The sequence below is a fragment of the Mus pahari genome, chromosome 9 (genome assembly GCF_900095145.1).
Source record: "Mus pahari chromosome 9, PAHARI_EIJ_v1.1, whole genome shotgun sequence".
Taxonomy (NCBI): domain Eukaryota; kingdom Metazoa; phylum Chordata; class Mammalia; order Rodentia; family Muridae; genus Mus; species Mus pahari.
In genome coordinates, this window is record NC_034598.1 from 35,074,892 (window position 1) to 35,088,143 (window position 13,252).

The following is a 13,252-nucleotide window of genomic DNA, read 5'->3' on the forward strand; positions in this document are numbered from 1 at the left end:
GGGGCATGTGAGCTTGACCTCAATCCCAAGATGCCCCGGGGCATGTCTTCAGTGGCCCAGTCTAAGTTCAGCAGCAACCAACAAGGCCATCTGATGTCCACTTCAGACAACAGACCCCTTTTTGTCCCCTGAAAAAGCAGGTCAAAAGCCCGGGCGAAGCGTTTACGCGGATGACCACTTGCTGTTACAAGGTAAAGCCCCCGCTCTCCTCTCTCCTCCCTCCTCCCAAAGGAAAGCTTTGGAGGGAAAAAAAAACCCCACACGTTCTTCCAAAGCTTGACCCTTGACTGGTTTCTAGAGAATTCTCTTAAAGGAAGCCTGAGGTTCTTCTACACTGCTTGCTCCTTCTTCCAAGGCTAAGCAGATTGCATCTCTAGGGAGAGAGAAAACACTGGAACCCTGACCCCACCAGCCACCTCCGTATGTGAGGGCTGCTCTGGGAGTCTTGCAAGGGTCACCTGTCTGACAGGCATGTGCGCCCTGTGTTAGTATTTGCTCTAACGTGTCATGCTTCTGACTCTGCCAGCTTTCAATCCGTATCTGAGTAATTCAGCTCTCCCCCTTCTGCCTCCTCTAGCCTGTTCATCCTAGAATCGTCCTGGGTAGTTCTGTGTCCTTGTGAATATGAGTTCCTCCTACCGTTGCCTGTTTTTCTAATAGGTCCTTTACATGTCTCCCCCCCCCCCCATGTGCTTTCTTTTTGTGAAATTTGAAGGCTACTTACTGTAGGAAATGTGGTTTTTCAGCTCTGTTTCTTGCACAGATACCAGCAGGTATTTACTTAGGCAGCCATGTTCTCCAGTGGAACCTCATATAAAGTCCGGATTAATGAACGTGACTCTTACCACTTTAACCACTTGCCAGTGAACTGTTAGCAACCTCTATGTCCTAGTGTGTTACCCATTCTTACGATGTTACCATCGTTTTACCTAATGACTACTCACTCCTATAGTGATTTTTCTAATCCCCAAATCCCTCTCCCCCTGAAAACCCATACAGCCATACCTTATCCTAATGGCATTAACTACATAGTTCCTAGCTCCCTGGCTTAAGTCATTTGCATAATCCTATCATTGCAATTAAATAGCATGGCAAAGAATATTTACCGAATTAACAGTATTTTCCCACTTGAATTATAAACTGTTTACCACTCAATAGTTTTTTTTCAGGTCCCTGATTCATGGCAGAATTACTGGTTCTATCTGTTCTTCTCCGTCTCTCTCAGTCTCTGTAGGGTCTTGGGAATGAATTATTAAGTCTTACGCATGCAAGTTCTCTACCACTGAGCTATGTCTGGGACACTCACAAACACACACACAGACACTCACACACACACACACACACACACACACACACACACACACACACACACACACAGAGTTTTGAGATAGGATCTCATTATGTTGTCCAAGCTGGCCTTGAACTTACAATCCTACAATCCCAGCAAGATTCTGGCTTACAATATCATTTCATTCTAGGTCTTTACAAAAGTTCTCAAGTGCTCACAGGCCATAGTCCCTCACTCATTAGCATAAGCTCTTGCTGATCCCTCATCTCCTGATACAGACAAGTGCCAGTATCAACCTTGGGAGTCACTTTTGATATAATTAACAAAGTAAACCAGAATTCCCTAAAAATCACACATGTACCCCTCTCTGGAGAGACCAAGTGTAATAGGGCCTAAATTACAAGCTCATACAATTTAAAACAAGTATAAACAAGAATTCAGAAACCTCATTTAGTTTTTAATTTTTAGTTTTAGCTTATTCTTCAAGACAGGGTTTCTCTGTATAGCTTTGGCTATCCTGGACTTGCTCTGTAAACCAGGCTGGCCTTGAACTCATGGAGATACACTTGCCTCTGCCTTCCGAGTTCTGCGATTAAAGTAGTGTGCCACCACCTTAACTATGGACACAGACAACACACACATACACGTGAACATTCAGAGACATACCCAGTCACGTACACACACAGATACAAATGTAGCCTGGATATTGCTAAGACATTTTCATCCACTTAACTCACAGGATTCTCTTAAACATATATCTTGCTATTCTTTGGGGGGCATGGAATAAGTAAATATAATTCTTTCTTAATTTGCCTTTTCAGAATATCTTTTCTTTTTAATATTGATGGTAAAATTATACTAAAAAATGCATTTATCAGGACTTGAGAAACAGTGAGAGTGATTCAAGCTCAGAGGAGGAGCAGAGGGTCACTACCCGGGTCATACGAAGGCGTGTGATTATAAAGGTACCAGCAGCTTAGAGCGGGAGGGGATGCTGCTGTGTCTACAAGCCTTTAATGAGCGTTGGGAAGTTCAGCATGTCTAATAACCTGGCTGTTTCTTTGCTGTTTCTTGAAGGCTTACTTCTTGAAGTTCTTGTAAAAAAGAACTACCCAAAAGAAAGGCTTGTTGTGTGTTAGTGCGTGTTCTGCACGTGATTCTGTCTGAGAGCTCCTGGCACTTGTGTTCCTCCTCTCTCAGAAAACAAGCATTCCGTCTTGGTGAGAGGGCTCAGTGGGCACAGGGCTCAATCAACACCCCAGAATCTAATGTGGAAGAGAGGGAAGTGCCGCAGGCTGGACTTGGAGAGGAAAGCCACCTCCTCCTCTCCAAGAGTGATTGCAAAGCTTAGGTCACAGCCTGTGACTGCAAAGCTTAGGTCACAGCCTGGCACTCGCACGCGCGCATGTGTGCAACCGGGGAAACTCCAGAAACAGGTGCTAGTGATTCTTAACACATGCCCAAAAGGAAGTGAACTTTTAAGTATTGGGACCAGTTTTTGCTAGAAATGAAAATTCCACCTTCGTCCTGCACATCTGAGAGCACAGTACCTCCCTCGTGACAAGCCATTCCCAATGTGTGGCATGCCGAGGGTGAGCCACACTGCCTGGAGAGAGAGGAAGGGGAAGTGCACACTGAACACTGTTGATTAGACTCAGCCAAGAAGCTCCGTGATCAGGTTCCCTCTATTTCTTAATCCTGCTTTGTAGCGGGGATGGGGAGGGAGAGAGCCATCAGGTCTGCTCAAATACAACTTCTCAAAGATTCTAAAAACATTCAAGATGAAGTGACTTTCTACGTTTTGAACTCTTCCCCCAACTCAGCAACTGAGTCACCCCTGTGGAAATCTTAACGGGCAAACCGATTTAGTGACATCTAGAGTGTATTTTCAAATATGTGGTTTACTGTCTATGAAATCCTCCCAGCCAGTCACTGCTCGCATGCTCCCTGAGCTGGCAAAGCAGGGCCTCTGGGTTCTGTGGTCCTGTGGCTCACTCTCATGAACGATGATTAGTGGAACACCCAGAGAAAACACATTGCACATACCATCAGGCAACCTGCTTTTCGCACCTAATGTGTGGCAGCCTTCCGTGGCTTCACCCCAATATTCTACAGCAGCCTCCCCTTTAAGGGCTAACCAAGCTCTACTAGAGATGCAGTTACACAGACACCACAAAGCCAGAGGGAGGAAAAAAAAAATGAGGACCCACAAAGAAACAGACACACCGCCAAGCCAATGAAGATTCTTTTGGTCCCCTAACCTTCTACACGCACATCAGCAAGTCTGTCTCTAAGCAGCTTATTAGAGGGAGTTACATGTGTACTTGAGCTTAACGTATGGATAGTGATATATACAACACATGCATGCATTTTTAGAGCATGTGTTGAAACCCTAAAATAAACCAGAAGGCCACACATAAGCTTTGTGAGACAGAAATCTATATTCTACCCAAATGCCCATCCTTTGAAGTTGGGCTCATTTTAGAGAGGATGAGCCAGCAGTAACCTCAGAAGAGGGCCTTGTGGCTGGGGAGAGCATCACCCTAAGAGTATAGTCACTGTGGAGATGCTTTGAGAGGTCCTTTTGCTGGGTCGGAGAAACCAGAAGCTCAATAGCGCTAATTGTTATAGGACACCACAGCGCAACAAACATGACATGTGTAGGATGCTTTCTAGTTACCGAGTCTTCTGTTGCAATTGTAGAGGCAGACTAGAAGAATCCCACTTCTGTTGCTCCTCCTTAGTCTGTGGAGTCCCGGGATATCGGTGATATGTGGCAGACATAGCATGAGAATCCTCACTGTCAAAACCATGAAACTTGGCTACTCTGACCTAAAGGGCCATTGACACAAACCACTGTACTCCCCAGATGAACGGATGCTCAGAGATAAACTGATTTATTTCAAAATCATACAGCCAGGCAGCAGCAGCTCTGGGAGCAGAACAAGGTCCGTAGCTAGGCAGTGAAGGGCTTTTTTTTTTTTTTTTTCTTGCACAGAAGACATACAAGAGAAGTTTTTGCTAAACCAAGTCAGGCATTTGACCATCGAGACTTTCCCTGTGACACAGAAAAGGGCAGCATGATGGCTGCTGTGCTGGGAACCCAACCTGCTACCCAGAGGTTGAACAGGGCAGGACCCTACTGGCCTGTTAGACTGTGGGCCACAGGAAGCCCTCAGGCCCCTGCATCAGCACTGGAAGCCACTCAGGGCTGACCTATCCTTGCCTGGAAGCCTTGGCTGGTGAGCATCTCCATAGGAAGTGATATTCAGGATTCCACGCCCCAGTGTGAGCAACTCCACTTGCTAAGTCAATCCGTCCAGTCGACAGTATGATTGAATGATTGGTCATGTCTGATCACATCGACCTTTTTTTTTTTAAATGAAATTTTATCTGTGCATCCATTTCCTTGTATGTAATTTGATACTAGCACAGTCTCACAGTCTCAAATGCCTACCGGAGCTTAAGTTGCTGAGATCTGTGCTTAGCAAGTCTAACCCCCAGCCAAACTACTAAGATTGGTTAATATCCAAACTGTACAATGCAAATGTATTGTGATATTCAACATTTTCTTACTGGATTTCAAAGAGTTCCTATGTATGCTTCCCCAAAACCAAGGAATCCAAAATTATATATAAAACTATGTATTACTTCTGTTTCACAAACTTCAGAGTATCCCCACACATGCATCATTTATACACACATGCACACATATCTATACACGACAGGTCTCTTGGAGTGTATGTCTTAGTCAGGGTTTCTATTGCTGTGATGAAACACCATGATCAAAAGCGACTTGGGAAGGAAAGGGTTTATATGGCTTATACTTCCAGGTAACAGTCTATGACTGCAGGAAGTCAGGGTAGTAGCTTATGCGGAGGTTATGGAGGAGTGCTGCCTACTGACTTGCTTCCCCTGCTGTTCTATAGAACCCAGGGCCACTAGCCCAGGGTGTCACCACTCACACTAAGCTGGGCCCTTCCACATCAATTACTATAATAAAACACTCCACAGGCTCGCCTGCAACTTGATCTCATGGAAGCAATCCCTCCTCTCAGATGACTATAGCTTATGTCAAGTGGATATAAAACTACCAGCGTAGTATACACACACTGCATCCTCCACAGGTCATGGCTTTTTGCAAAATATAAAACACTCATTCTGGTTTGGGAAGTTCACATTTTATCATGTGCACGGAAGCAACCCAACACTCCTTATAATGCCCTTCCTATATTCAGAGATGTCTAGGAAGAAAAAGAAAAAGAGTCATGCCTCTCGCAGGTATTCAAAAGGAAGTTCCATGGTGTGGTCCTTAAAGAGACCACTCCCATCCCCACCCCAAAACACACGCACCATGATGTCGCTTTAAAATGGGGGAAGGGTGACAGAAATACTCTTGTCAACAAGACTAAGTGGAGCGGGGATTTTGTTTATGTGAAAGTACAGTAGAGCCTTCATGAACCTTCAAAGCTAATTAGGAGTTGCTCTGTCTCCCACTCAAGGAGTCCCAGAGACCTCTCACTGAGAACCTTAAAGCTCCAGCATAATTGACAGAGAGGTAAAGAGGCATGGATCTTCAAAAGACCTATTCCATAAATCTTTACTGGCCCTCCAATACAATCTACTCCTCTAGTGTAGTGAGGGGCTGCATACTTAGTTTGTTTTGGTCTTAAAGAGAGCCGTCTGTATCTTTGAGTATTGTACATCTTCAGTAATGAGACAAAGAAAAGGCTCACCTTCTGAAACAGTGCAAGAAGCAGTATCGTTGGTTGATTGATTGATTAGTAGGGTTTTGGTTCTTCTGAAGTTATTCATCTAAGTCAACAATACCCTTGCACATATCTTGTTCTTGTATCCATACCTCCTTCTACTCCTTTCCTTTCCAAGGTTCTTTTTTAAAAAAGAAGGGCATGAAAGGCATGCTCAGAGCACAGTGAATGGATTTCTGTCTTGCTAGAGCCTCCTAACGGCCTCCCTTGTGTACCATTTGGAGAGCCAGGTGTGCACAGAAGAAACACCTCAGAGATACTTCATTCGTTCATGCTTTACCCACAGGAAAAAGAACCCTCCATGACCTTCTTTTGGCCCTTTAGCTGTCTCTACACCTTTATCTTTAAAGTAAAATGGCGTTCTTGCTAATATGTGAAACCAACCATGGGAGACAAGACTAGCTCCCCCAGCACCCCCACACCCCAAACCCTTGCTGCAGATGTCAGAGGGTTAGGATATAAGGCCTCTCCAGTCTGCCAGTCTCCCGTCCCTCTTCACTGAATCAACTGAAACTACACAGAAGCAGGGCTAAGAATGAGCTCAGAAGACCGCCGGCAATTTCCACTTGAAATAAGAGAGCAATATCAGGGTTCTTTCAACAAAATCTTGCAGGGCCAAGAAGGTGGAGTGGGTGGGTAGGGGAGCAGGGGGGGGGGGGTATAGGGGACTTTGGGGATACTATTTGAAATGTAAATGAAGTAAATACTTAATAAAAATTGAAAAAAAGAAAAAGGAAGAAAGAAGAGAGCAGCTAATAACAGAATCAGTACAAAGAAATGTGAGATGCTCTTTCCACCCGGCTGGCCCACGTGGATGGTCAGACACCACATCAGCTATCCTCGCGTACAATCTATGAAAACTTCAGCCTCCCCACCCCGGAACCCCACAAAGGAGACTTTCTTTACCCTGAACCTTTCTCATAATCTCTTCAAAAAAATGTATTCCCTTTAGTGCATGATTTTTAAAAAAAAAAAAAAATATCTTTTCCCAACTCAGAAACTGCCTCTATCAAAGTAGCTAGAACTTGCTTTATAAAATCTCTTGAGCTTTGGTGTGACTGATGACCAAGAGTTTTGTTGGAGTGTCTTCGTCCGTTCTTAGCATTAATCGCTGACTAATCTTGTTTCAACCAATGAAGCCTCTTGGCTTATCCATGGGTTAACTGCATCTTTGTCTTCTTGAAATTTGTTGCGGTCTCTACCATACATGCTGGAATACACGTCTAAGGTATGAGACCAAAGGATAACAACTGTTGACTAACCAACCAATGTCAGTCTTGTCTTTCGCTGGAGAGAGAAGCAGAGTGTGTGACTTCCCTACAGCTCCAGAGCATGTGTGTTTTTGCTGTGTGGTGTGCTGTGGACCTGGGTCAGTACCCGCCCACGCTCTCCTCTCTCATATCGCCAATCTCTATGCCACATCCTCTAGGGGAAGGAAGCCAAAACCATCCCCGGTGAATCTGTCACAGAAGAGCAATTTACCGATGAAGAAGGCAACCTCATCACGAGAAAAGTAATCGCCATTGAGATTTTGTGCTTCTGCTAGAGTTGAAATGCCCTGCATGAGAAACACCATTTGCAATTGGTTATAGCGCCCCCTCTTGACAGAGGTTTCCTCTGTCAAGTTCAAATGCCCTGCATGAGAAACACCATTGTATGCTATGGGTTATAGAGTCCCTTCTCGACACAGACTAGTCCTACTTCTCCATGTTGCTTCCAACAGATCACTCGGAAAGTAATAAGACGGATTGGTCCACAAGAGAGGAAGCAGGATGACGTGGTAATGTAGACCGGTTGCCAGGGAGAAAGTAGAGGGTAGGATTTCCTGGGATTTCCCCTGGGAAGCCCTGCAGAGGGAGCAGCTGCTATGGCGTGGAAGCTTCCGGTCTTGGCTTGGCTTCTTCTAATAGGCATTGTGTGGGGTCCAGCCACTTTTCTTCATAGCACACCTGAATGTTACATACTTGCTATTGTCAGAATGACCACAGAGATAAAAGCTTATTTACTGGAAGGAAATAAGAGGTAGAATCCTTGACCATTGATAACCTACTTGAGAGGGTCTACGCATGGCCTTCAGTTGGATGCCAGTCTAGGATACAGAGGGAGGACAATATTAGGGTGGCAGAGAGTTTGGGTCACAATCTCCATACGAGGTCTACGTGGTTGTCCTGACCATCACATCCAGTAGGAAAATCTCAACTCCACTGCCGTGTCATGTCCTGTTGTGCTTTGCGCCGCCCCATGTCTAGTGCACTAACATGGAACCTAAGTCAACTCTGAATGCAGTTCACCCAACAAACCCTTTTCTGCCAAAGAAGATATCTTGCTATTATTCTTTGCTGTTTTCCAAATCTTTATCCTATTTAATGGGTAGAAAGTAAATTATTAAATACTATGTTTAAATAAAAAAAAATAAAAAGCAAACCGAAAACTTCTGAGGACCAGGTGAGAATGGAAAAAGGACCTCTGAGCCTTCTGTTAGAGTAAAAACTAAATGTGAAGTGCCTTAATGTCAAAGAAATATGGACCTAGTATTCAGGAAAGACAGCCCCAATGTGTAGAAGTTGGTGCTGTCTTGGACCAGGATGGAGAAGAGATGGTAATTCTATAAACTAACTACAGAGAAGCTGTCAGACCACCCATAGCACTTTGTCCTAGCTTCGTACTTATTTGGGAAGTCCGTGTCACACTACCACAGACTAGTTATGGCTCCGCTGACCTACAGATCTCATCAATTACTAATGGGGATTGTTAACAGTTGGGGTTCAGGGGCTTTGTGGGTGTGGTTGGCGATTTCTTCCAGCTTATGTTAGGAAATAGGCTGGCTGCTCTTTGAAACCATTAACCCTCCGAGTTGTTATGAAGCCTCATCGTTACGCTGTTGTTACCTTGAAAGTGCTGTCGCATGATGTGGCATGTTGGGGAGCTGCTCTGTGCAGTCAAAGCCAAGGTCGTCTGTGTCTGAGGATGCGACTCGGTCTGGTGCTCTCACCCACTTCTTCTTCCTAATCCAGCCTCCAGGGACCAGTGTGGGAAACTACTTTCAAACTCTTCCACTGCAAACATGTAACGTGCGCTCTCCTCCAGCAGGGAGAAGGCTATAAGGTGAAGACGAAGAAGGAAATCCGGAACGTGGAAAAGAAAACCCACTAGTGACAGTGACGCCAGTCCAGGTGGGAAGTACACTTATGTCAACAGCTAGACTTAAAAGTCTTGAGAATTTTCTGGGTTCTCTGAATAAGTATATTCCCTTTCTCTTTCTTCACCAAAATCTCACTGGGAGATGAAATAAATCCTGTTTTTATTTCTTTACATGAATGCAGATGTATATAGGTATATATGTAAATATGCATATCTATGCATGTATATTTATGTATCTACATACATGCATGCATATACACATGGAACTTTAACTCAAGTTGGATATATAAACATTCTCCATGTGTATGGCTTCTGCAGAAGCACATGCAAACATGATTTGAGTCTGCTACTCTTTCACCATGAGGCTCCCTGTGACAAGCAGCTGCCATACACAGTCATCGTGGAAAGACCACTGAACAACAGATCTGATAGCCTGTGCCTAAGACCAAGAGTCAAGTGTCAAGTTCCAGGGCAGCCAAGACTATACAGAGAAACCCTGTTTGGGGTGGAGGGTGGAGCTGTCTCCACAGCTAAGCTGAATTGGAATTCCGTGCACCTTTGATTTTATGTAAGCCTAGACACAATTAGGAGACCAATCACACGGGCTTTCTAGAAGTTAAATTCTAAGTATGCTGTTTGCATGTGTTTGGGCTCTTGATCTTGTTTTTCTGGATTTCACGTTAGTGCCTTTTCGATACAGCTATGATCAGGAAGCTAATCTGGGGTGAGGACACAGTTTTGGGAAGTTGTATCTTCAGGGCCTCTCCTCTCTGTCCTTTCAGTCTCTGGGTCAAAGTGACAAAAGAGTAGGAATTGTAGTCTCATTTTCTCACCTGTCCTCCCTGCCACCAAAAATCCCTGAACTCCATTAGAGACGAGGGGTTGAGAAATAACCTCATTTTTGGTACCTACGGCTTAGGGTTTATTTCATTGTTTTGAAACGTGATCTCCTAGAGCCCAGGATGGACTTCAGCTTCCTATGTGCCTGAGGATGTCCCTGAACCCTTGGCCCTCTTGCCTCACCCTGTGCTAGCATTCCAGGTCAACACCACACCACGCACAGTTTATGCAGTTTTGAGGATCAAATGCAGTCTTGGGGACCATACCGGGGGCTTCATGAATGTTAGGGAAGCACTTTACCATCTGAGCTGCATCTCCACTCTCCCAGGAAGATCCTTAGTTATATCTGACACATAACCTTCCCGGTATTCGCTCCGCTCCGCAGTGCCTTTCCTTTGCATCCTGTGAGGCTTGCTTTCCGTAGAAACAGCAATCCCACAATGCCTGCTACACTAGACTCATATTTTAGAGTCTTGCTCGGACCCAGTCACCACAGACGCCCTTAGAAACAGGATTTACCATGTGTACTCCAGAGTCTTCCTTTGTGGCTAATTCTCTTGGATTGGCACCATTAGTGTCCCCAGCTAACTAAAGCAGTGGGCCCTAAAAGGTTAAGAAAATTACCCACAGTCTCATAAAAGCAGCAGAACTAGGAAATAAGTCGTAATTGACTCCCTGCAGAATGCTCCTCCTCAGGCTCACTGTAGACCTGACCTGGCAGTTAGGGGAGGGTCGCCCCAAGTCAACAGGAAGCAAATAGGAAAAGACCATCATCTCGGTCCCGGAAGCTGGGGTGGATGGTTTCAATCACTTTATGAACTATATAGATATGTTGTCATTTTAAGGGATAATTCACAAATAATTATAGTTTTGGACAGGGAGGAAACTAAATAGAGAGCTCAGACTCAGGGATTTCTGTCTTTCCTATCCTCTCCTCTGTCCTTCTTTCTTAGGTAAAGGGAAGGGGGTTAAAAAGAAAAAGGGGGAATAGAGTAATATAATAAGAAATTAGACAAACAGGGATAGATTATTACATTTATTCCTAAAGCATCTTATAGCCATAATCTTACATTGCTAGAGATCTTTATACTTTGATGCAGAATTAAAGTTGTATTTTCTTACACTGACACAGAATTTTATATGTTGATGCAGGTGTAAGGTTCTCATTGCTATAAATCTTTGTATATTGATACAAAATTTAAAATTAGTTTTGTTAGTCTTAGATAGATGCTGTGCCTCTGTAACTCATTGGGGACTACAAGGCTCAGACCCAGTCCTTTCGATAGCTGCTATTACAAACTGTTTAGAATTAAGTAATGTGAGCTCATGCTCACATAGTCAAACTCAGGGTCACATTAGGTTCTAATTTAGTTAATTACAATACAATGTTTTCAAGGTTATTCAGACAGTAAATAGCTAAAACTAATCGACGTTAACAATTCCTTTAGGGGGCTGGAGAGATGGCCCAGCGGTTAAGAGCACTGACTGCTCTGCCAAAGGTCCCAAGTTCAATTCCCAGCAACCATATGGTGGCTCACAGCTATCTGTAATGGGATCCGATGCCCTCTTCTGGTGGGTCTAAGGACAGCGGCAGTGTACTCATATAAATAAAAATAAATAAATTTTTTTAAAAAATGTAAACAATTCCATTAGGCTATATGTAGATAGATGGGCTTCAAAATGAACTCCAAGTTACTCATCTATTGGGATTTGATCTTCACTCTATAAAATGGACAGGAGGCGACTCAATGTACTGGGTAAAAGCTTCATCACTGAGCTAACCCGCACAGCCCATGGCCTTTGGGGATAAGCTCTAAACCTCACAGTAGCCTAACCACTAAATACTAGCATTACGGGCTCAGTGGTTGAGTACTTATCCAGCATGCACAAGGTTCTGCCTGGGTTCAGGCCCCAGCAGCAAATTCACCTATTCACATACCCATCCCCCCAAAGCTGGGAAGTGCATGCAGGTAATTCTAGCTCTTTAGCGGTTGAGGCTGGACTATTGCAAGGTTTAGAGGACTCAGTACCTATCCATCATTCCCAGTGGCAGTCTTTCTGAGCCTGGAGATCTCAGTGTGGCCATTGGGGACATAGAGGTGAATAGATAGGAGTGCCAGGCAGCTTACCAGCTCTATGGGTTTGGCCAAGTTACCTGGCTTGCAAGTTGCCGTTTTCTCAAAGGGAACAGTGAAGGGGCTTGGAACGACCCCTGGATAAATAATAACCCTCTGTAGAAAGATAGTAATAACACTCCTCTTGTTTCAGAACTCACTCAGTTTGTACATGTAAATTGCTTAATAACAGTAGCTGCCAAGCCCGTAGAAACCCTCAATTGGGAGGCTCTATTATAAAAGTATTAGAAGAAGCAAGAAGGAAACAAGTGTAGCAGCTGGCCAAGTGCAGGCACAGCAGTGGCAGCAGGGGGAGATCCCAGCTTAGCTATCCATCCCTGCTTCAGGCGAGGGTGGTTGGCTACAGACACTATCCATGGGTCTCGCGGTAAACTGAGGCAGTCAGCAGACCGGATTTCTGCTCCTTTTCTTTACCAAGAAGTGAAGCTCAAAGAGACCCAGACAAAGCCAAAGGAGGTAGTGACCATTCCGCTCCCCTTCAGAGCCTGAAGTAGTTCATCCCACTTGGGGCCTCTCTGGGACATTTTCCCAGAATGCATCTGAGATACAGATAGCTTGCCATCTGTTTTCCTGATACATGATGGAGACAGAATTGAAGCCAGGTATTTTGGCTCTTGCCTTTTTAATTCTCTTTGCAGCAGGAGACTTAATACTGCCCTGCTACTAGGATTGGGGTAATTCACTTCACAGCAGTGCCAGATATATAATAAATGCTTAATAAAAAAATGAAGTAAATGCATTTTAAAATATGCATTCATTTGCTTCCAGTATGTCAGTTCTTTCCCCTTGCTGGCTCTGTAGCTTCGGGTGTTTCTAAATCAAGTCACTGGGAAAGAGCAACTTTGAAAAGGCCTCATTTATTGGTACTAGCTGAAGAGGAAAGCTGTTGTGAGATGGGTATTATTTTAAGCTAAGTTTTCAACCAAGTGTGCACTGAGTGTACCAGTGCACGTCTCGAATCCTAGCAAGGATCCAGAGGCAAGAAGATCCAGAGTTCAAGGCAAGAATGAGATTCAGTCTCCAGAGAGAGAGAGAGAGAGAGAGAGAGAGAGAGAGAGAGAGAGAGAGAGAGAGAGAGA

General features: G+C 44.4%; 1 protein-coding gene across 24 annotated transcripts in view; it reads left to right on the forward strand.

Moving 5' to 3' along the window:
- Ank3 (ankyrin 3) overlaps nt 1–13,252 on the forward strand; it is a 484,298-nt gene that overhangs the window by 463,355 nt on the left and 7,691 nt on the right. For 22 of the 24 annotated variants that reach the window (XM_021205641.2, XM_021205642.2, XM_021205643.2 and 19 more), the window contains one exon: nt 9,145–9,230. In XM_021205641.2, the coding sequence (XP_021061300.1) occupies nt 9,145–9,210 (66 nt within the window). In that variant the 3' untranslated portion in view covers nt 9,211–9,230. The remainder of the gene's footprint in view (nt 1–9,144; nt 9,231–13,252) is intronic. The other 2 variants (XM_021205640.2, XM_029542127.1) reach the window with 1 other exon arrangement.